The sequence below is a fragment of the Symsagittifera roscoffensis genome, chromosome 6 (genome assembly GCF_963678635.1).
Source record: "Symsagittifera roscoffensis chromosome 6, txSymRosc1.1, whole genome shotgun sequence".
NCBI classification, from domain to species: domain Eukaryota; kingdom Metazoa; phylum Xenacoelomorpha; order Acoela; family Convolutidae; genus Symsagittifera; species Symsagittifera roscoffensis.
In genome coordinates, this window is record NC_087067.1 from 15481306 (window position 1) to 15505585 (window position 24280).

Here is a 24280-nt window from a genome sequence, read left to right on the forward strand (position 1 = left end):
TTTTTAACGCTGTTGACTGTGTTTGAACATTGAAATTGAAGATCAGTAAACACAAATGGATGAAATTTTTTTAGATATAATTTTTTTTGTCATTTTTAAAAAAACTTTGCGATCTTGTCTCATTTTCTATGAGCCAGCTTGCAATGCTTTGCTCGCATTGTTTTAGCAGTGCTGCAAAGCTTCGATTTGCCTCTCTTTTCCCTTTGACCCCAATCCAGACAAAAAAGCACCACAGTTTACGGAGAGCTATTGTTTGCTGAGTGCGGGTTATAATAAGAAGAGCCCTTGACCAAATCTTAGAGATCCGAACTACAAGTAATAGGCTTCCAAGCATTTAATTTTATACGGAAACTTTTAATGAAAACTTGCCCAGTTTTTGAAGACTACTGAAAATTATACGCTTGAATTTTCCCGACTGCCATAGGTAGCAAGAAAAGTAAGTTATCTGGTGTTTTTACTTGTGCTCAAAATGGTGGCTTATCTGAAAAAATCTGATTTGCAAAAAATTTCTGGGCGTTTTTTTTCTTAGCAGCGAGAAAATGTTTGTCTCTTCATTGTCATCCGAATTACCAATGAAAGGGTTTTCTTATGATGCTATATCCCGGACGGATGAAGGGTTTTTGCGGGACCATATTTTCAAAAAATCCCAAATTATCGCTTTTTTGGCACGTATTCTGTCTCAAATTTAGAAAATTTTAGCCCCAGAAGCTCCGATAGAAAATTTTTAGGACTGGAGGACCAAAAATTGTTATTGTAAAAATGTATCGAATAGCAGCTCTTTGGGTAGTAATAGGTTAGATGCTCCCTGAAATCTTCTCTGCATATTTTACTAGACTCGTGTGAAAACTTTTTGTGGTACAAATTTTGTGTTAACAAAAAGTACGCGAATGCAATGTAACTGTGTACTGCGTAGTCAAAATGATATTGCAAAGTTCAAGCTGAGCGAAAATCCGAAATAAAGTTTCAGAAGGAATGTCAAAGAAGGACGCAAGATGCGCGGTTTCTGACGATGCCGAAATTCAGTTCGTCAAGACCGTTAACAGGGGCAAAAATCGCGGAGAAAAGACCAAAGTTTCAACAGAACCAGGCAAGGCTAAGGGTCGTTTCTGCGATGACATTGTTCAAAGTTCGATTCAATCGGCACCCGAGGCGGATGTTATAGAAATTCTACGAGCTCCAAATTCAAGCAATTCTTATTTTTCACCAAAGCGAACAACCGATGGTTTCAAAAAAGCGACAGTGAACAGATCGATTGCATCTTCAGCTCGAAGATACGAAAATTTTGTGCCTCCAACGAGAAATAGAAATTCCTTAAGTAGTGCTACAACCGTAAGTATAGATGAACATTTGGCAAACAGTGAATCAAACGCTAATACAGGTCAAGGAGTCTTATTCGAAGAATTGTCTGCATACTCACCAAGAAGTATTTCAGTGCCTTCGACGAGTTCAATGCCGATACAAACTAACTTGTATCCTCAACAATTACCATCCCCTACCCTGGGAAACGCAAATCCATTCACCGATGGTCGAAACATCATAATCAATACGAATGTTTACACAAATTCACAGGTTGTTCATTCGTTTAATACTTAATTTTTGTTAACTTTTGTAAAAAAAAAATAAAGGTCAAATGAAGCTCAAGAAATGGAAGTTTTTACGCCAACAGTGGTTGAAACTCAATCCTTTTTGCTAAATTTTTGAAAAAATCTTGATTCTCCGATTGTAGTTTGAACTGCAATCAGGTAAATTTTAATCAAGTTACACTCGGCGAGATTTAAAAGGTATCATATCAAAAGAAATCTGTCGTTAGTTACGCCGTTCAGCATGTTCGATTCATAGTTATCAATCAAAAAAGAAAAACACTTACGAGAAAACCGATTATTCGAAAAAAATCGACCGAACGTTCATTGAAAAACGATATTCTCTCAGATTGTATTATGCTCTTAGAGCATGTTACTTATTTTTCAAAAATGATGTACAGTCGATCGGTCAAATGAAAAATCAATGCTATGTTCGCTAGTTGGATGGAAAAGATGGAAAAATCGGAAGACAAAAAATAGTGATAAAGCAAAAGATAGGAGTGTAAGTCCAGCTTCCACGGTTACATTATCTTCAGATGCTGGATCCGAATCAGAGGACAAAAAGTCCGATAAAGTGATTCGACTACCGACAGGACTTCAGAAGTCACGTTTGCTGCTAAATAAAGATCCGACCTCAGAATCGAAATCGAAACAGTCTACTCTTAATTTTACATCGTCTTTGGTTAAAAAAGAAAATGTTCCCAGGCGGGGAATTCCAAATTTGAAACAACATTTCAAGAAAAGTTGCAAAAAAATCCAGTACGAAGACTCAGATGATTCAATAATTCATTCTTCGTCGAATGAGGATGAAAAGAAACTTGTTTCTGAGTCAACCAGATCCAAAAATCAAATTGGGTCGGCAAAAACGATCAGTTTTTCCAGCGCTGGATCCAAGAACAGAACAAATATTGGAAAAGGTAAATTTGGAGTGAAAGCCAGGGACCCAAAAATAAAAGCGAGGTGCAATAAAAGCTCAGAAGCTACCGATTCAGAAGACAGTTTGAGTGACAGCGAGGCTGAAAATAGACGAAGAAAGCGAATAACAGAAATTATCCAGGCAAATAGAATGCAAAGGTTCAAGAATCAAGCGCGTGTATCGGATGAAGATGACGACGTACGAGAAATCAACCCGAACTCCATAACTGAACCGAGAAGATCAAGAAAGCCGAACAGAATCATGACGGACGCCGAGTGTAACAAAGAAACACGAAAGGCATGTCGGGAAGAAAAAGAAAGAATAGCTCGTGTAAATAGATATGCTAAGAAAGGCTTATATAAGTGGGAGTTAGTCGGGGATGCGAAAGTTTATTCGAAAGTTTGGTTGGAAAAGGTGACCAAAAATGGTGTGGACGAGCCCCTTGTCGAAGTTCAAGATAAAGTAGCCTGTCAGTTAAAGGAACACCAAGTCGATGGAATTCAATTCATGTACAATTGCTTACTAGAATCCGTTCAAAGGTCTAAAACATCTGACGGAAGTGGCTGTATATTGGCTCATTGCATGGGATTAGGAAAGACCCTATAAGTCATCGCTTTTTTGGACGCAGTTCTATCTTCAGCAAATTTGGAACATTTTCAAAGAGCGATTGTGATTGCGCCATGTAGTACATTGTTCAATTGGAAGAAAGAGTTCAAATCTTGGCTTGGGGGAGACAGGAATTTTTCGGTCTTGAATCTGGACAGGTTCAAGAGAGACCGTCCTAAAATGATGCAAAAGTTGCACGAATGGAGCGAAGAACGCGGAGTGTTGATCATTGGTTATGAAATGTTCTCTAACTTAGTAAGGCAAAGCATGGCAGAAACTACCAATACAGCGCATTTATACAATTGATTGCATTGCATTGCAATTGATTGCATAAACTTTAATTGCATTTTTTTTGTTTTTTTTTTACTTTTTTTTCGGCTGAATGGTCGTCTACCTAAGTTTCATCGGCTGATTGGCAGCTCGTTTAGCAACAATAATCACTTATTTAACGCTGTTGCTTGTGTTTTGCGACTGTGTTTCAACATTGAAATTGAAGATCAGTCAACACAAATGGATGAAATTTTTTAGACGTAATTTTTTTTGTCATTTAAAAAAAAACTTTGCGATCTTGTCTCATTTTCTATGAGCCAGCTTGCAATGCTTTGCTCGCGTTTTATTGCCAGTGCTGCAAAGCTTCGAGTTGCCTCTCTTTTCCTTTTGACCCCAATCCAGACAAAAAAGCACCATCACAGTTTACGGAGAGCTATTGTTTGCTGAGTGCGGGTTATAATAAGAAGAGCCCTTGACCAAATCTTAGAGATCCGAACTATAAGTCATAGGCTTCCAAGCATTTAATTTTATACGGAAACTTTTTATGAAAACTTGCCCAGTTTTTGAAGACTACTGAAAATTATACGCTTGAATTTTTCTGACTGCCATATCTGGTGTTTTTACTTGTGCTCAAAATGGTGGCTTATCTGAAAAAATCTGATTTGCAAAAAATTTCTGGGCGTTTTTTTTCTTAGCAGCGAGAAAATTTTTGTCTCTTCATTGTCATCCGAATTACCAATGAAAGGGCTTTCTTATGATGCTATATCCCGGAAGGATGAAGGGTTTTTTGCGGGACCATATTTTCGAAAAATCTAAAATCGCTTTTTTGGCACGTATTCTGTCTCAAGTTTAGAAAATTTTAGCCCCAGAAGCTCCGATAGAGAACTTTTAGGACTGGAGGACCAAAAATTGTTATTGTAAAAATTTATCGAATAGCGGCTCTTTGGGTAGTAATAGGTTAGATGCTCCCTGAAATCTTCTCTGGATATTTTACTAGATTCCTGTGAAAACTTTTTGTGGTACAAATTTTGTGTTAACAAAAAGCACGCGAATGCAATGTAACCGTGTACTGCGTAGTCAAAATGATATTGCAAAGTATAAGCTGAGCGAAAATCCGAAATAAAATTTCAGAAGGGATGGCAAAGAAGGACGCAAGATGCGCGGTGTCTGACGATGCCGAAATTCAGTTCGTCAAGACCGTTAACAGGGGCAAAAATCGCGGAGAAAAGACCAAAGTTTCAACAGAACCAGGCAAGGCTAAGGGTCGTTTCTGCGATGACATTGTTCAAAGTTCGATTCAATCGGCACCCGAGGCGGATGTTATAGAAATTCTACGAGCTCCAAATTCAAGCAATTCTTATTTTTCACCAAAGCGAACAACCGATGGTTTCAAAAAAGCGACAGTGAACAGATCGATTGCATCTTCAGCTCGAAGATACGAAAATTTTGTGCCTCCAACGAGAAATAGAAATTCCTTAAGTAGTGCTACAACCGTACGTATAGATGAACATTTGGCACACAGTGAATCAAACGCTAATACAGGTCAAGGAGTCTTATTCGAAGAATTGTCTGCATACTCACCAAGAAGTATTTGAGTTCCTTCGACGAGTTCAATACCGATACAAACTAACTTGTATCCTCAACAAATACCATCCCCTACCCTGGGAAACGCATATCCATTCACCGATGGTCGAAACATCATAATCAATACGAATGTTTACACTGATTCACAGGTTGTTCATTAGTTTAATACTGAGTTTTTGTTAACTTTTGTAAAAAAAATAAAGGTCAAATGAAGCTCAAGAAATGGAAGTTTTTACGCCAGAAGTGGTTGAAACTCAATCCTTTTTGCTGAATTTTTGAAAAAATCTTGATTCTCCGATTGTAGTTTGAACTGCAATCAGGTAAATTTTAATCAAGTTACACTCGGCGAGATTTAAAAGGTATCATATCAAAAGAAATCTGTCGTTAGTTACGCCGTTCAGCATGTTCGATTCATAGTTATCAATCAAAAAAGAAAAACACTTACGAGAAAACCGATTATTCGAAAAAAATCGACCGAACGTTCCTTGAAAAACGATATTCTCTCAGATTGTATTATGCTCTTAGAGCATGTTACTTATTTTTAAAACATGATGTACAGTCGATCGGTCAAATGAAAAATCAATGCTATGTTCGCTAGTTGGATGGAAAAGATGGAAAAATCGGAAGACAAAAAATAGTGATAAAGCAAAAGATAGGAGTGTAAGTCCAGCTTCCACGGTTACATTATCTTCAGATGCTGGATCGCAATCAGAGAACAAAAAGTCCGATAAAGTGATTCGACTACCGACAGGACTTCAGAAGTCACGTTTGCTGCTAAATAAAGATCCGACCTCAGAATCGAAATCGAAACAGTCTACTCTTAATTTTACATCGTCTTTGGTTAAAAAAGAAAATGTTCCCAGGCGGGGAATACCAAATTTGAAACAACATTTCAAGAAAAGTTGCAACAAAATCCAGTACGAAGACTCAGATGATTCAATAATTCATTCTTCGTCGAATGAGGATGAAAAGAAACTTGTTTCTGAGTCAACCAGATCCAAAAATCAAATTGGGTCGGCAAAAACGATCAGTTCTTCCAGCGCTGGATCCAAGAACAGAACAAATATTGGAAAAGGTAAATTTGGAGTGAAAGCCAGGGACCCAAAAATAAAAGCGAGGTGCAATAAAAGCTCAGAAGCTACCGATTCAGAAGACAGTTTGAGTGACAGCGAGGCTGAAAATAGACGAAGAAAGCGAATAAGAGAAGTTATCCAGGCAAATAGAATGCAAAGGTTCAAGAATCAAGCGCGTGTATCGGATGAAGATGACGACGTACGAGAAATCAACCCGAACTCCATAACTGAACCGAGAAGATCAAGAAAGCCGAACAGAATCATGACGGACGCCGAGTGTAACAAAGAAACACGAAAGGCATGTCGGGAAGAAAAAGAAAGAATAGCTCGTGTAAATAGATATGCTAAGAAAGGCTTATATAAGTGGGAGTTAGTCGGGGATGCGAAAGTTTATTCGAAAGTTTGGTTGGAAAAGGTGACCAAAAATGGTGTGGACGAGCCCCTTGTCGAAGTTCAAGATAAAGTAGCCTGTCAGTTAAAGGAACACCAAGTCGATGGAATTCAATTCATGTACAATTGCTTACTAGAATCCGTTCAAAGGTCTAAAACATCTGACGGAAGTGGCTGTATATTGGCTCATTGCATGGGATTAGGAAAGACCCTACAAGTCATCGCTTTTTTGGACGCAGTTCTATCTTCAGCAAATTTGGAACATTTTCAAAGAGCGATTGTGATTGCGCCATGTAGTACATTGTTCAATTGGAAGAAAGAGTTCAAATCTTGGCTTGGAGGAGACAGGAATTTTTCGGTCTTGAATCTGGACAGGTTCAAGAGAGACCGTCCTAAAATGATGCAAAAGTTGCACGAATGGAGCGAAGAACGCGGAGTGTTGATCATTGGTTATGAAATGTTCTCTAACTTAGTAAGGCAAAGCATGGCAGAAACTACCGATACAGCGCATTTATACAATTGATTGCATTGCATTGCATTGCAATTGATTGCATAAACTTTAATGGCATTTTTTTTGTTTTTTTTTTTACTTTTTTTTCGGCTGAATGGTCGTCTACCTAAGTTTCATCGGCTGATTGGCAGCTCGTTTAGCAACAATAATCACTTATTTAACGCTGTTGCTTGTGTTTTGCGACTGTGTTTCAACATTGAAATTGAAGATCAGTCAACACAAATGGATGAAATTTTTTAGACGTAATTTTTTTTTGTCATTTAAAAAAAAACTTTGCGATCTTGTCTCATTTTCTATGAGCCAGCTTGCAATGCTTTGCTCGCGTTTTATTGCCAGTGCTGCAAAGCTTCGAGTTGCCTCTCTTTTCCTTTTGACCCCAATCCAGACAAAAAAGCACCATCACAGTTTACGGAGAGCTATTGTTTGCTGAGTGCGGGTTATAATAAGAAGAGCCCTTGACCAAATCTTAGAGATCCGAACTATAAGTCATAGGCTTCCAAGCATTTAATTTTATACGGAAACTTTTTATGAAAACTTGCCCAGTTTTTGAAGACTACTGAAAATTATACGCTTGAATTTTTCTGACTGACATATCTGGTGTTTTTACTTGTGCTCAAAATGGTGGCTTATCTGAAAAAATCTGATTTGCAAAAAATTTCTGGGCGTTTTTTTTCTTAGCAGTGAGAAAATTTTTGTCTCTTCATTGTCATCCGAATTACCAATGAAAGGGCTTTCTTATGATGCTATATCCCGGAAGGATGAAGGGTTTTTTGCGGGACCATATTTTCGAAAAATCTCAAATCGCTTTTTTGGCACGTATTCTGTCTCAAGTTTAGAAAATTTTAGCCCCAGAAGCTCCGATAGAGAACTTTTAGGACTGGAGGACCAAAAATTGTTATTGTAAAAATTTATCGAATAGCGGCTCTTTGGGTAGTAATAGGTTAGATGCTCCCTGAAATCTTCTCTGGATATTTTACTAGATTCCTGTGAAAACTTTTTGTGGTACAAATTTTGTGTTAACAAAAAGCACGCGAATGCAATGTAACCGTGTACTGCGTAGTCAAAATGATATTGCAAAGTATAAGCTGAGCGAAAATCCGAAATAAAATTTCAGAAGGGATGGCAAAGAAGGACGCAAGATGCGCGGTGTCTGACGATGCCGAAATTCAGTTCGTCAAGACCGTTAACAGGGGCAAAAATCGCGGAGAAAAGACCAAAGTTACAACAAAACCAGGCAATGCTAAGGGTCGTTTCTGCGATGACATTGTTCAAAGTTCGATTCAGTCGGCACCCGAGGCGGATGTTATAGAAATTCTACGAGCTCCAAATTCAAGCAATTCTTATTTTTCACCAAAGCGAACAACCGATGGTTTCAAAAAAGCGACAGTGAACAGATCGGTTGCATCTTCAGCTCGAAGATACGAAAATTTTGTGCCTCCAACGAGAAATAGAAATTCCTTAAGTAGTGCTACAACCGTAAGTATAGATGAACATTTGGCAAACAGTGAATCAAACGCTAATACAGGTCAAGGAGTCTTATTCGAAGAATTGTCTGCATACTCACCAAGAAGTATTTCAGTGCCTTCGACGAGTTCAATGCCGATACAAACTAACTTGTATCCTCAACAATTACCATCCCCTACCCTGGGAAACGCAAATCCATTCACCGATGGTCGAAACATCATAATCAATACGAATGTTTACACAGATTCACAGGTTGTTCATTCGTTTAATACTTAATTTTTGTTAACTTGCAAAAAAAAATTGAAGGTCAAATGAAGCTCAAGAAATGGAAGATTTTACGCCAGAAGTGGTTGAAACTCAATCCTTTTTGCTGAATTTTTGAAAAAATTTTGATTCTCCGATTGTAGTTTGAACAGCAATCAGGTAAATTTTAATCAAGTTATACTGGGCTACATTTAAAACGTATCATATCAAAGGTAATCTGTCATTAGTTACGCCGATCAAAAAAGAAAAGCAATTACGAGAAAACCGCTTGTTCGAAAAAAATCGATCGAACGTTCATTGAAAACGATATTCTCTCAGATTGTATTATGCTCTTAGAGCATGTTACTTATTTTTAAAAAATGATGTACAGTCGATCGGTCAAACGATGAATCAATGCTATGTTCGCTAGCTATGGCTATAAAACTGAAATATTTAAATCATTTTTTTTCGACCATGAGAAAATGCCTGTGAAATATCTCTAAGGGACTTGAATAATGAAAGATCATGAACGAAAGATGTTAAGTTTGAAAAAACCATTGATAATCTATGAGGTTCTCTTGACCGAATCTACTTTAAAAAAGAATAGCCGATTGCTGTGCAAAGTAGTACAGAATTTTCCGACCCAATTTATTAAGAAAATTTTATTACTACTATTTTTTTGCAATTTTGTTGTGTAAGTTCCTGTTCAACTGCAATTGAATTAGGTGAAAAAGGAATAAAAAGCGGTAACTATTATTCAAAAACGTTTCAAAAAAGCTTTGAAGCTTAAGTAGAATTTAAGTTGAGAGGTCATCCTCTCCACAAAATTCGTCTAATTTAGTCTGAAAAAAAAAACGAAAAAAAAAAAGAACACGGCCAATTTTTCTTTAAATTAAGAGAACCTTCTATTTTTTTAGAGTCTTAACCACAACTCCTAGGGCTCTAATATGATAACTCACCTGACTCCCTTCGAGTTTTCCTTAAAGAAGTCAAACTTGGCTGGAATTTTTTTTAAAAAAAAGAACGCACTATAATACATCGTTCCCTTCCACTCTTCAAGTTGTCGGAAAAAAGCCTGCCTAGACCATTGGTGGTTGTCGACCTGTGAGTGGCGGAAACAATAACATGAAAGATAAAATTTTAAATATGAAAAGCTCTTTCATAAGTATGATATTGGTTCGCAACACTTTTCTTGAAGTTTTATGTTAAATCTCTATTTAGCAGATATTTGACTAGACCCACTATTCGACTCATTTTTACCCTTGCGATAAGCATGAGTGTTGCAACCTGTTACAAGAATTTTTTCCCATAAATAACTTTTCACAGAATAACTGAAGTTTTTGGTCATATCCATCTGTACTTTTGTCAACTAACAAACAAATTGTGAGCATGACTGCATTTTAAAAGCCCATTCTATTCGAGTTTTGTTTTAATGTTGACTGTAATTTTACCAGCTCCGATTTCAGTGTATCCGATTTTTTTCGTTGTTCTCCTGTCTTTTTTTGCAGGCTAAAAGGTTTATGTAAGTTTTTGGTAGATCAATTTTTTCAAGACTTCCGCGGCTTTTGTCTCATAATCTTGGTCATGGTATATTTGTGTTGCATCGCAATTGGTGCGAAGCTTCCTTTTGCTCTTATGTGTTAAATTTTCTTTCTCGAATAGGATATATTTTTCTCGGACATTGATTTTGGTGAAAAATCAGGGGCGGATGTAGTGTTGGTGCGGGGGGGGGGGGGGGGGGGCGGACGCTTTTTTTGTCAAAATTTTTCAAAAAGTGCCCAAAAACGGCGCAGAAAATTTAGCCAAAATAGGGGCAAAACAGTGCTTTGGGAGAGCTCGAAAAATCAATTTGGTCGACCTAAAAAAAAAAGGTCGTCAAAATTTTGGAAAATTTTTGAAAATCCGCCCCCCCCCCTCGAGAAAATCCTAGATCCGCCCCTGTGAAAAGTTCTGTGCTAATTACACAGTAACTCGCTATTCTTACCACATTTTGATTTTTTCCATTTAAACTGTTTGATCTGCATATTCGCTTGTATTTAACTGTTAAATGAAAATGTTTTTGTCTATTTTAGCCGAATTCAAACAACGCTCAATCCAGCACTCAGTGTGAATCTTGTCGGACGAAAGGTGTGATGGTGAATGCAGAAGCTCAATGCAACATTCTCGAACCAACCATGACTGTGGCCCCAAAAACACCCGTTATGGTTTCAACTAGCACAATGACCGAGGAAATTGAAGCGTCAGCTGCCAAAGATCCAAATAATGACTCAAATACGGAAGTTCTGGTGACCAATCAACCCAAATCTGGAACCAGGAAAACTTTTTTGTGCAGTGAAAGCGACGAAAATGATATTCCAATTGACTTTTTCGATGCTCTTTTACCGGCTTCGGACAAAGAGCCTGAAGAGTCAGTGGTTGGCGAGTTTGATACAGCCATTGAGCAAGAGAACGAATTAGATGAAAATCAGAAGGATGAGTCTACTGCAACTGAATGTAATCTTCAGGAGTCGAATCCTTTTGTGATCGGCGAAAGTAAGTTCCCATGCACAGTGTCAGAAACAAAAAGTTTAGCAGCTGATTGTGATACGGAAGGATCGTCTGAACAATCCAATCATAGATCCGTTATAAAGATTGGAACACGTTCTTCGAAAATTGAAGATTATGAAGAGGCGGTTGAAAAAGTAGCTAGGAAGTCAAGCACTTATCAGAGAGACATCGATGCTTACAAAAATGCGGGACCCAAAGTCATAGAGACATCTAGTCAAAGTTCAGAGAAATCCGTGATGTCCTTACGGACTCCCGAAAAGCTTAATAGAAGCTCGATCTGTGAAAGAATTTTAAGCCAGTCCTCAAGTGTGATCAGCCTCTCGCCAAGAGTTTCTCGAATCCAAATTGAAAAGTTAGACGATCATGCAAGACGCAGTTTCGCATCTTGCTCCCAGAAGTCGAATGATGTGAACTCAGGTTCAAGTGTGAAAGGAACTCCTGGCAGACTGAAAAAGCGCAATCGATTAGTATCTACTTCAAGTGATGAAATGAGCGACAGTGAGAAGTTAGCTGAATTGAAACGAAAACAAACGAGTCCTTGTAAGTCGCCAATATCGAACAAGAAATCGAAACGCTGTCGAATTTTGGATTCTGACTTTGAGGATTCTGATCATCAACTTGGTCTTGACGCGGAGCTTTTACGAGTACCCAAGTTTAAAAAACCAGTTTCAAGAGCAGTTAACGAAAGTAGTTCAAATTGCAGAAGAAAAAATGAAAGTCTTGACGAGGATGGTTCAGAAGATAATATGGAAGTAAGTCAATCGGTGTTCCGAAGAAGAGTTTCAAATACAGTCGGTGAAATGATTCCAAATGAAGACGAAATCTTCGATGAAGCAAACGACTCCATAAATAATGCTGAGATTTCTAATTCGCGCAATGAATTAATCGGATCAGACGATTCAACTACTGACGAAGATGCTCCTCTAGGCGAGAAAGTTGATGAGTATACACTAGAGAACATAACTCTGGACCGAAACTTGAAAGATCTTCAAAAAAGATGGAAAAATCGGAAGACAAAAAATAGTGATAAAGCAAAAGATAGGAGTGTAAGTCCAGCTTCCACGGTTACATTATCTTCAGATGCTGGATCCGAATCAGAGGACAAAAAGTCCGATAAAGTGATTCGACTACCGACAGGACTTCAGAAGTCACGTTTGCTGCTAAATAAAGACCCGACCTCAGAATCGAAATCGAAACAGTCTACTCTTAATTTTACATCGTCTTTGGTTAAAAAAGAAAATGTTCCCAGGCGGGGAATTCCAAATTTGAAACAACATTTCAAGAAAAGTTGCAACAAAATCCAGTACGAAGACTCAGATGATTCAATAATTCATTCTTCGTCGAATGAGGATGAAAAGAAACTTGTTTCTGAGTCAACCAGATCCAAAAATCAAATTGGGTCGGCAAAAACGATCAGTTCTTCCAGCGCTGGATCCAAGAACAGAACAAATATTGGAAACGGTAAATTTGGAGTGAAAGCCAGGGACCCAAAAATAAAAGCGAGGTGCAATAAAAGCTCAGAAGCTACCGATTCAGAAGACAGTTTGAGTGACAGCGAGGCTGAAAATAGACGAAGAAAGCGAATAAGAGAAGTTATCCAGGCAAATAGAATGCAAAGGTTCAAGAATCAAGCGCGTGTATCGGATGAAGATGACGACGTACGAGAAATCAACCCGAACTCCATAACTGAACCGAGAAGATCAAGAAAGCCGAACAGAATCATGACGGACGCCGAGTGTAACAAAGAAACACGAAAGGCATGTCGGGAAGAAAAAGAAAGAATAGCTCGTGTAAATAGATATGCTAAGAAAGGCTTATATAAGTGGGATTTAGTCGGGGATGCGAAAGTTTATTCGAAAGTTTGGTTGGAAAAGGTGAGCAAAAATGGTGTGGACGAGCCCCTTGTCGAAGTTCAAGATAAAGTAGCCTGTCAGTTGAAGGAACACCAAGTCGATGGAATTGAATTCATGTACAATTGCTTACTAGAATCCGTTCAAAGGTCTAAAACATCTGACGGAAGTGGCTGTATATTGGCTCATTGCATGGGATTAGGAAAGACCCTACAAGTCATCGCTTTTTTGGACGCAGTTCTATCTTCAGCAAATTTGGAACATTTTCAAAGAGCGATTGTGATTGCGCCATGTAGTACATTGTTCAATTGGAAGAAAGAGTTCAAATCTTGGCTTGGACGAGACAGGAATTTTTCGGTCTTGAATCTGGACAGGTTCAAGAGAGACCGTCCTAAAATGATGCAAAAGTTGCACGAATGGAGCGAAGAACGCGGAGTGTTGATCATTGGTTATGAAATGTTTACTAACTTAGTAAGGCAAAGCATGGCAGGAACTACCGATACAGCGCCGAGGCCAAGAAGTAGAATTCCGTTTAGCGACGAACATAAAGAGCTCGTCCGACGTGCTCTGGTGGATCCAGGAGCCGATTTTGTGATTTGTGACGAAGGCCACGAATTGAAGAATGACAAAACTGCAAAAGCGAAGAATATCAAACTGGTCAAAACTCGGAGGCGCATCATACTAACGGGAACACCTTTGCAGAATAATATGACAGAGTATTTCGTCATGATGGACTTTGTAAAACCTTTTCTACTGGGTAATAAAAAAGAGTTCAGCAACAGATTCTCGACCCCCATCGACAAGGGTCAGAAAAGAGACGCCGGGAAGTTTGAAGTGAAGCTAATGCAAAAGCGCACGCATGTGTTGCATAAACAGCTCTCGGGATGCGTACATAGAAGAGATTTCTCGTACATCAAGAAGCTTCTGCCGCAGAAGCGAGAGTTCACCCTGGAAATCAAAATGTGTGACCTTCAAAAAGAAATGTACCTAAAGTTCCTGGAAATGTATGTACAAGCTGGCACCCAGACGGGAGCTCCTGTTGATGCTATGGAGGAGTTTGAAATCAAACGAAGCGCCATCACTAATTTATTCAGGAATAAAAATATGCTGACTAAAATATTATGCCACCCAATAGCAACTTTGAGGACAAAGAATGACGAGTTTGCATGTAATGGGAAGAAAAAGGAGGAAACTAAATTGGACGAACTGAGGGAGGAGTTAGGAACTGTTGCGGATATTTTGGAAAAGAGTTTGGGTAGGTTAAGCCTAAATGACAATATCACACAATGTCAAATGTCAACGAAGTTTAGGCCTACTTGAACAAAAAAAAGAGTTCATATGAACTATCTAGTCAGCTTGAATAGGATATAATGAATTTAGTTCTATAAAATTTATTGAAATTTTGCTCGCTCTTGAATTCATTTAATGTATTCAAAGTGGACGCGAGCTGTTTTAATTTGGTAGTTTTTTTTTAGCGGACGCCAACCTAACAGCAGACGGGATGGATGCCGAACCAGAGGTAGGATGGAACCACTGGCGAGAGTATTTGAACGAGAAGCTATCCAAATACCTCACCAAAAATGCAATCTTCGACATCAACTTGAGTGGAAAGTTTTTCCTGCTTTGTGAAATTCTGAAGTTATCAAATGAGTGTGGAGATAAGTTACTGGTGTTTAGCCAGTCTTTGGTAGTGTTGGATTTGATAGAAGAGATGTTCCGGATGTTCGTGAAAGCACAGGAAGAAAAATGGACGGTAAGTAAACAACGAAAAAAAAATTGAAAAAAAAAAATTTTTAAGGATTCATCAGCAGAACATATTTTACAACAAGTATTCATTCCATACAGGGCATGAAGAAAGATTTTAGCTGACAAATAATGAATCTAAAAAAATAATTAATTCAGTCAGTATTTTAGGCTTCGGATTTCTAACTTATTTTAAAGTCCGTTACAAAAAATTAAGCGTTCAATTATGCTCTTGTTAGAATCATAAGTAATTTTTATCCCATTAATAGTTTCTGGTTTTAGCTGAATTTTTTTTTGGCTTGCAGTCTTTTATAATTTGCCATTAACTTGATTTATGGCTGTGGCTCATAATTTCCTTTCCAGGATATTTCAGAAAACCCCTCAAGAAATAAATACTACTAAATTAACTTCCTTTACTGACTGATATCCAGGCGCACTGATGACGCAGTCAGCCAAAAAGGGATATCTCAAAAAAAGTACCAAGGGGGCGATTTAGGTCATGAGGGGGTGGAATCCCTAAGGGGGTTTCCGCCCACCCCTAAATCTGCTACTGCTGATATTGATATGGTTTTGTCTTGTTTCAGAAAGACGAGCGAGGAATAAATGGATACGAGGCCGGAAATGTCTCATGGAAAAAAGATGAAAATTATTTGCGGTAATTTTTTTCTCTATTTAAGATTTTTCTTAAGGGCTAATGAACAAAATGAATTTTCACTAGGTCGTGTTTTGTCAAAACGCTTTATATTGTATCTTAGCGGTTTGATTTTTCAGTTGTTGAGTTCTCGCGCATTGGAAAAGATACTCGCACATTGGAACTTGAAACTTGACATTGGTTCTTCTTTCCATTTCAGAATCGACAACAAAATTTGCGTTATTGTTCAATTTTGATTTAATATAACCGGACAAAACTTAAGTTTTTTTCGGCGCAACTTGTCTGCTCAAGATTTGTTGGCTTTGTAATTTTAGTTTTTATACTTATTTGATTTTCAGTTCAAAATGAAGACAAATCTCTTATATAGGACATGTGTTTTTATGATTTTTTAACAGGAAAAGTCTTTAGACTTGCGAAACCAAGTGTCTTGTAATCTGGAACTAGACTTTTTTCTTGTAAACTGCTTTTCTTACATAAATAAATTTTAGCTATTGATCCAGTTTTTTTTAAACAAGGGGTCAATTTCATCAAAAAAAGTGTCAATCATAAATTGTTCTTGAAAATCAGAGAGCCTAAAGACAGGTATATGAAAACTCTTGCATAGGTCTTGCTGATTCTTTACCTGATCTTGCGGAATAAAGATCTTGCTGATTCTTTACTTGATCCATAGGTCTTGCGGAATAAAAACTTTACCTGATCCAGTTTTCTCAAGTTGGGTTAATGTTATCAAAAAAGCGCCTATCACAAAATGTTCTAGAAATTAAAAGAACTTAAAGGGCATCTGTTTTTTCTTTGAAATTCGAAAGTTGAGATTTTTGAAGAAATTTCTTGTTTTTTTTTATGTTTTCTTGCGTTCATTACTCTTTTCCAATCTTCGATTGGCCATGTTTTTCATTTAAATTCGAAACCTGAAATTTAAAAAAAAACCGTTTTTCTTCTGTCCTTGCATTCATGACTCATGTTTTTGCATTCATGTCTTGCATTCATGTTTTGTCACTTAGTTACCACCTTGTAGATTTTTTTCGTGTGGTCAGCAATTTTTGTCGTAGATGCCAGTGCTTTTGATGTATTCCTATAATTTTTGAAATAAATTGCCCTGACTTTGTATATTTTAGTTTTTGGTTTTTGTTTCACTTAGAAGCTTATTTCACTTGTTTTTTCAGGTTAAGTATTTTCGGCTTATGTGTTATTGTCCTAGTTACCTTGATTTGTGTCGCTTCAAGGGCAAAAAATATAAATTAAAAGTTAGCTTGTCTTAGTTCCTCATAAAATTTTCTAGCGATATTTTGTTTTTTGCTCATCGAGCGGTTTAGAACTGTTGTTTTTGGCTCAATGATTTCATTTTTGGGCCATTGGCCGCTGGTTAAAAAAAACAAAGACCTATTTTTTTGCTTCTGTGAAAGGTTTGTCCAGGCTCAAATTTTACTTTTTTTAGTTCAGTTCATTTTCTTTGTTAGTAGGAAAGCATACTTCACTATGGAATAGCGAAAGTGTAGTCACGAAAAACGTGATCAACTTTGAATTTTGAAAATTGTTTTAATTTATCAGGGTTTCCAAGCCAGTTAAATAATTTACCTATTGAGCCAGTTTCTTCAAATTGGTTTAATTTTTTCCAAAAAGTTTCCATCATAAATTTGTAGAAACTCAGCTCTTTACAGCCATCTTCTTTTTTCTTTGACATTTGCATTTTGAGAGCTCAATTTTTTTTCTGTTTACTTGCTTTCGTCGACTTTTTCGAACTGTCTGTTGTTGCGTTTGATTTGTGAGATTTTTCGTTGCTTGTCTAATTTTGCGTTTTTCTTGAATTCTAATAAATAGCTAACAGTCTTTGGTTTTATTGCTTGATGTTAAAAATTGATTGATCTGCCCTCGGCTGGTTTTTTACAGTCAGAGAAATTTTCTCTATAATCTATATCTATACTATATTTAAATGCGAGTGACAGCTATCTCACATGCTTAAGCATAATAATTTTGCATGTTTAACGAAAGAATTTTTTCATGTTTAAGCTATATCATATATTGCAATGCTTAAGAAAATTTTCGAATAAATTTTCCGCAAGGTCACTTTGTTCAGTAATTTACTTTCGAGGGTAAGTTAGGTTTGTCTTTCTGTATACCTGCTTTTTAAAATTATTTTTATTATGTCTGTCTACCCGTCTCCTAATTTTTTAATTTTCTATTTGACTTCGACGACTCAGTTCAAAACAGTACTACTGTCAAACGGTTGTCTCCTACCTTTCTTTATCTTTATCTGGATTTTCAATTTTTTCTATCATTTTCGAGCCTTTTTTCATCTTTTCTGTTTTTTTAAATTTTTTTCTATCTTTTTTTTTCGATCCTTTTTTCTATTTTTTTTCTAACTTTTTTGTGTCTGTTTTGGATCCTTCTTTTTTTTCGTCTTTTTTTCGATCCTTCCGTATCGATTTTTTTTCTAGCGTTTTTATCTTTAGTTCGAGCCTTCTTTTTCGATCTTTTTATCTTTTTTTCTCTGTCTTTTTTTCGATCCTTCTTTTTCTATCTTTTTTTCTGTGTTTTTTCGATCCTTTTTTCTCGATACTTTTTTAAATCTTTTTTTACATCTTTTTGTGTTCTTTTTTTCGATCCTTCTTTTTTGTTTTTTTTTCTATCTTTTTGTCTGTTTTTCGATCCTTCTTTTTCGATCTTTTTCTATTTTCTTAGATCTTTTTTTTTGTTCTTTTTTCGATCCTTCTTTTTCTCTTTTTTTTCTATCTTTTTTTCGATCCTTCTTTTTCTATCTTTTTTTCTTTGTTTTTTCGATCCTTTTTTCTCGATCTTTTCTTCTATTTTTTTTCTGTGTTTTTTTGGGCCTTCTTTTTCGATACTTTTTTTAATCTTTTTTTTCACATCTTTTTATGTTCTTTTTTCGATCCTTCTTTTCTGTCTTTTTTTTTCTATCTTTTTTTTGTCTTTTTTTTCGATCCTGCTTTTTTGTCTTTTTTCCGATCCTTCCGTATCGATTTTTTTTCTAGCGTTTTTATCTTTAGTTCGAGCCTTCTTTTTCGATCTTTTTATCTTTTTTTCTATCTTTTTCTCTGTCTTTTTTTCGATCCTTCTTCTATCTTTTTTTCTGTGTTTTTTTGATCCTTTTTTCTCGATACTTTTTTTAATCTTTTTTTTATCATTTTTTTATGTTCTTTTTTTTATCCTTGTTTTTCGATTTTTTTTCTTTTTTTTTCTATTTTCTTCGATTCTTCTTTTTCGCTTTTTTCTGTCTTTTTTTTGTCTTTTTTTCGATCCTTCTTTTTCGATCTTTTTCTATTTTCTTAGATCTTTTTTTTGTTCTTTTTTCGATCCTTCTTTTTCTCTTTTTTTTCTATCTTTTTTTTCGATCCTTCTTTTTCTATCTTTTTTTCTTTGTTTTTTCGATCCTTTTTTCTCGATCTTTTCTATTTTTTTTTCTGTGATTTTTGGGCCTTCTTTTTCGATACTTTTTTTAATCTTTTTTCACATCTTTTTTTTCTTTTTTCGATCCTTCTTTTCTGTCTTTTTTTTCTATCTTTTTTTTGTCTTTTTTTTCGATCCTGCTTTTTTGCTTTTTTTCTATCTTTTTTGTCTTTTTTTTCAATCCTTCTTTTTTTTTGTATTTTTTTCGATCCTTCCGTATCGATTTTTTTTTCTAGCGTTTTTATCTTTAGTTCGAGCCTTCTTTTTCGATCTTTTTATCTTTTTTTCTATCTTTTTCTCTGTCTTTTTTTCGATCCTTCTTTTTCTATCTTTTTTTTCTGTGTTTTTTCGATCCTTTTTTCTCGATACTTTTTTTACTCTTTTTTTATCATTTTTTTATGTTCTTTTTTTTATCCTTGTTTTTCGATTTTTTTTCTTTTTTTTTCTCTTTTCTTCGATTCTTCTTTTTCGCTTTTTTCTGTCTTTTTTTTGTCTTTTTTTTCGATCCTTCTTTTTAGCTTTTTTTTCTAACTTCTGTTTTTTTTCGATCTTTTTTTTCCTATTTTTTTTGTGTCTCTTTTTTGATCTTTTTTTCTAACTTTTTTCTGTTTTTTTGTCGATTCTTCTTTTTCTATCTTTTTTTTCTATCTTTTTTTTCTGTCTTTTTTATCCATCTTCTTTATATCTTTTTTCGATCTTCTTTTTCCCTATTTTCTTAGTTTGTTCTGTAGTTGGGTGCTATCAGAGTTTTCTCAGGAGTTGAGAATGTTGCTTCCAAACATCACTGCTCAAGTCCTTGTAGTTTTCGAGATATGACGTTTTTTCAAATTTTTTTCAAAGTTTATCACAAAACTCAATTTTTGTATTTTTTTAAATTTGAAATTCCTAACTCTTTAAGTAACATATCAGCAATTCTTCATTTTGAGCTGCTATAATTGATTGCTTCCTTTTATTATTGTAGAATTTGCAAATTTTGTGTTATTATTAAGCTGCTCTCTGATTCATGGTTAAACTGCAATGGTGCCTATTATTAGCTTAGATTTAGAATCATTTTGGTTTTATTGGCTTTCTGCTTGCTTGTTTTTGAGCATTACTTTGAAATTGTCTTTTAAAAGGAACAAAGTATTCAACTTTAATCTTGTCTTTATTATACGGAAAATGGTAATTGAATAAGTTACTGAATGTTGTTTTCTTGAGTCATGAGCTGATGTGCGATTGATATTAAAGGAGTTTATATTGCGTCGACCTCTGCCCAGATATTTTCGACCTTGTTAACGTTTGATAAGTTTCATTCGATGCTAATTTTTCGTTCAATTCTTATGCCATATTTTTTTGAAATTAGTTTTCATTTTAATAAATCTAGTTTTTTACGAGGTTTTTTATCGCTAGTAGTGCGAAATTTTGCTTCGCCTCTGTGTTTTTTCTTGATTGAATGGGTCGTGCATTTAGTGTTTCTTGCACAGCAAACAGTTATTCTTCTTGTTATTTAGGAATTTCGTTTACATAAAAATCTAAGAGCTAGCATCTCAACGTGAGGTTCAAGCACAGAATAACTAATTATCAATTTTTCCTTAATTATGAGTTTTACAGAAAAGGACATTTAAACCCCATCGGATGTTTACAAGCACCCAGGTGCTCGCGTTTTGTTTTAGGGGGTTTAGATTTCACTCGTGTGTGAAAGATTACTATTGCAGGATGTGAAGTTTTGTCATTTACTTTTTGATTTGATTTTTTGATCAAAATTTGATGCCATTTTGCTTTGTACTAGCCGAGGATATACGATAGGTTTCGAATTTTGGAATCAACCAGGCAACCTCCTCCCCCCCTCCCCCGCCCATTGACCTACCGTAGAATTCCCTGCTCAAGCATGTAGTAATTATGAAAAAAAAATATGCATTTCATACAAACGCGCAATTTAAATTGGTTTTTACATTTTTTATGCGGTATTGCATTTCTATGCTGTTAATTACACAAATTAATGTTTTAATTCAATTTTCTTTAGTAATATGGTCAGTTTTAAACGAATCTAGGCTATACTCTAAATTAGCTTATGAAAAATCCGCATTTTCTCCCCCCCCCCCCCTAATGCAATTTGATGCGGGGAAATTGTACGGTTGATCCGAAGGTTGTAGTTGTTTTGCAAGTACAAATTGCCACTAAAAAGTTCATCGACTTTATTATCCACAACTGCACTTGAGGATATGTAAATATGCCAATTTAATGCCTATAAATGTTCAATTTTTATACACAAAATATATTTCATAGTAGCGATAGAAAAGGTACTTAAATTTCTCTGAGGGTTTCGCGATATTAATTTTTTTGCTTTTTATTTTAAAACTGAAATTCAATTTGCCTTGTTTCGTTGTTATTAGTTTTAATACGACGTTTGTGGCGAATTGAAATTCTAACAATGTTGCTGGTAGTATCTATTTTTCGTTAAAATATGTGTCTGTTAAGGCTTTTTCTTGTTTTAGATAAGTATTTGTGCGCAAGCTCAGTCTTTTTTTTACAATAGTTCGAGCCTTCTTTTTCGATCTTTTTATCTTTTTTTTCTATCTTTTTCTCTTTTTTTTTTTCGATCCTTCTTTTTCTATCTTTTTTTTCTGTGTTTTTTCGATCCTTTTTTCCCGATACTTTTTTTAAATCTTTTTTTTACATCTTTTTATGTTCTTTTTTTCGATCCTTCTTTTTTGTCTTTTTTTTCCTATCTTTTTCTTTGTCTGTTTTTCTATCCTTCTTTTTCTCTTTTTTTTTCGATCCTTCTTTTTCTATCTTTTTTTTCTTTGTTTTTTCGATCCTTTTTTCTCGATCTTTTCTTCTTTCTTTTTTCTGTGTTTTTCGGGCCTTCTTTTTTGATACTTTTTTAACCGTTTTTTACATCTTTTTATGTTCTTTTTTTCGATCCTTCTTTTCTGTCTTTTTTTTCTATCTTTTTCTTTGTCTGTTTTTCCATCCTGCTTTTTCTCTTTTTTTTCTATCTTTTTCTGTTTTTCGATCCTTCTTTTTCGATCTTTTTTTATCTTTTTTTGTCTTTTTTTCGATCCTGTTTTTTCGCTTTTTTTCTATCTTTTTTGTCTTTTTTTTCAATCCTTCTTTTTCTATCTTTTTTGTGACTTTTTTTCTGTCTTTCTTTTTCGATGCTTCTTTTTTTTCTGTCTTTTTTCGATCCTTCTCTCTCGATCTTTTTTTCTTTCTTTTTTTCTGTTTTTTTTCGATCTTTTCTATCTTTTGTTCTATGTTTTTTTTCTGTCTTTTTTCGATCCATTTTTTTCGATATTTTTTTTCTATCTTATTTTACATCCTTTTTTTGTTTTGTTCGATCCTTCTTTTTCTCTTTTTTTCTATCTTTTTCTTCGTCTGTTTTTCGATCCTTCTTCTTCGATCTCATTTTCTATCTTTTTTGTCTTTTTTCGATCCTTCTTTTCGCTTTTTTGTATCTTTTTTTTCTCGTTCCTTCTTTTTTTTTGCTTTTTATCTTTTTTTTTCTGTTTTTTTTTTCGATCCTCCTTTTTCTAGCTTTTTTTTGTGACTTTTGTCGATCCTTTTTTTTGCTTTTTCCATCTTTTTTTCTGCCTTTCTTTTTCGATGCTTCTTTTTTAAATCTTTTTTCTGTCTTTTTTTACATCTTTTTTTTTGTCTTTTTTTTCGATCCTTCTTGTTCTTTTTTCGATCCATCTTTTTTGATCTTTTTTTACATCTTTTTTTTGGGTTTTTTGTCAATCCTTGTTTTTCGATTTTTGTCTTTTTTTCGATTCTTCTTTTTCGCTTTTTTCTGTTTTTTTTTCGATCCTTCTTTTAAGCTTTTTTTTCTAACTTTCCTTTTTTTTTTCGATCCTTCTTTTTCTATCTTTTTTTTCTATCTTTTTTGTGTGTCTTTTTTGATCTTTTTTTCTATCTGTTTGTCCTTTTTTCGATCCTTCTTTTTCGCCTTTTTTTCTAACTTTTTTCTGTTTTTTTTGTCGATCTTTCTTTTTCTATCTTTTTTTCTGTCTTTTTTTATCCATCTTCTTTACATCTTTTTTTGTCTTTTTTTCGATCTTCTTTTTCCCTTTTTCTTTTTTTTTTTCTGTTTTTTTTTCTGTTTTTTTATCCTTCTTTTTCTAGCTTTTTTTGTGACTTTTGTCGATCCTTTTTTTTTGCTTTTTCCATCTTTTTTTCTGCCTTTCTTTTTCGATGCTTCTTTTTTAAATCTTTTTTCTGTCTTTTTTTACATCTTTTTTTTGTCTTTTTTTTCGATCCTTCTTGTTCTTTTTTCGATCCATCTTTTTTGATCTTTTTTTACATCTTTTTTTTGGGTTTTTTGTCAATCCTTGTTTTTCGATTTTTGTCTTTTTTTCGATTCTTCTTTTTCGCTTTTTTCTGTTTTTTTTTCGATCCTTCTTTTAAGCTTTTTTTTCTAACTTTCCTTTTTTTTCGATCCTTCTTTTTCTATCTTTTTTTTTCTATCTTTTTTGTGTGTCTTTTTTGATCTTTTTTTCTATCTGTTTGTCCTTTTTTCGATCCTTCTTTTTCGCCTTTTTTCTAACTTTTTTCTGTTTTTTTGTCGATCTTTCTTTTTCTATCTTTTTTTCTGTCTTTTTTTATCCATCTTCTTTACATCTTTTTTTGTCTTTTTTTACGATCTTCTTTTTCCCTTTTTTTCTTTTTTGTTCTGTTTTTTTTATCCTTCTTTTTCTGGCTTTTTTTGTGACTTTTGTCGATCCTTCTTTTTTGCTCTTTCCATCTTTTTTTCTGCCTTTATTTTTCGATGCTTCTTTTTTAAATTTTTTTCTGTCTTTTTTAACATCTTTTTTTGTCTTTTTTTTCGATCCTTCTTGTTCTTTTTTCGATCCATCTTTTTCGATCTTTTTTTACATTTTTTTTGTGTTTTTTGTCGATCCTTGTTTTTCGATTTTTTTTCTTTTTTTTTTGTCTTTTCTTCGATTCTTCTTTTTCGCTTTTTTCTGTCTTTATTTGTCTTTTTTTTCGATCCTTCTTTTCAGCTTTTTTGTGTCTCTTTTTTGATCTTTTTTTTCTATCTTTTTGTCCTTTTTTCGATCCTTCTTTTTCGCCTTTTTTTCTAACTTTTTTCTGTTTTTTTGTCGATCCTTCTTTTTCTATCTTTTTTTTCTATCTTTTTTTTTCTGTCTTTTTTATCCATCTTCTTTACATCTTTTTTCGCCTTTTTTTCGATCTTCTTTTTCCCTTTTTTCTTTTTTTTGTCTTTTTTTCGATCCTGTTTTTTCGATCTTTTCGATCTATCTTTTTTTTCGATCCTTCTTTTTCGCTTTTTTTCTATCTTTTTTCTGTTTTTTTTCGACCCTTCTTTTTCTATCTTTTTTTGAATCTTTTTTTTGTGTCTTTTTTTCTATCTTTTTGTCTTTTTTTTATCCTTCTTTTTTGCTTTTTTAATCTTTGTTATGTTTTTTTTGCGATCCTTCTTTTTCTATTTTTTTTCTGTCTTTTT

General features: G+C 34.6%; 1 protein-coding gene across 1 annotated transcript in view; it reads left to right on the forward strand.

Annotated features, from left to right (window-relative positions):
• Nucleotides 1–972: 972 nt before the first annotated feature.
• Nucleotides 973–24280, forward strand: part of LOC134848609 (transcriptional regulator ATRX-like) — a 36256-nt gene continuing 12948 nt past the window's right edge. The window contains exons 1-8 of the mRNA XM_063866127.1: nucleotides 973–1378; nucleotides 2117–2965; nucleotides 5651–6924; nucleotides 7267–7366; nucleotides 8021–8646; nucleotides 10710–14289; nucleotides 14510–14787; nucleotides 15362–15432. Coding sequence (XP_063722197.1) covers nucleotides 973–1378; nucleotides 2117–2965; nucleotides 5651–6924; nucleotides 7267–7366; nucleotides 8021–8646; nucleotides 10710–14289; nucleotides 14510–14787; nucleotides 15362–15432 — 7184 coding nt within the window. The remainder of the gene's footprint in view (nucleotides 1379–2116; nucleotides 2966–5650; nucleotides 6925–7266; nucleotides 7367–8020; nucleotides 8647–10709; nucleotides 14290–14509; nucleotides 14788–15361; nucleotides 15433–24280) is intronic.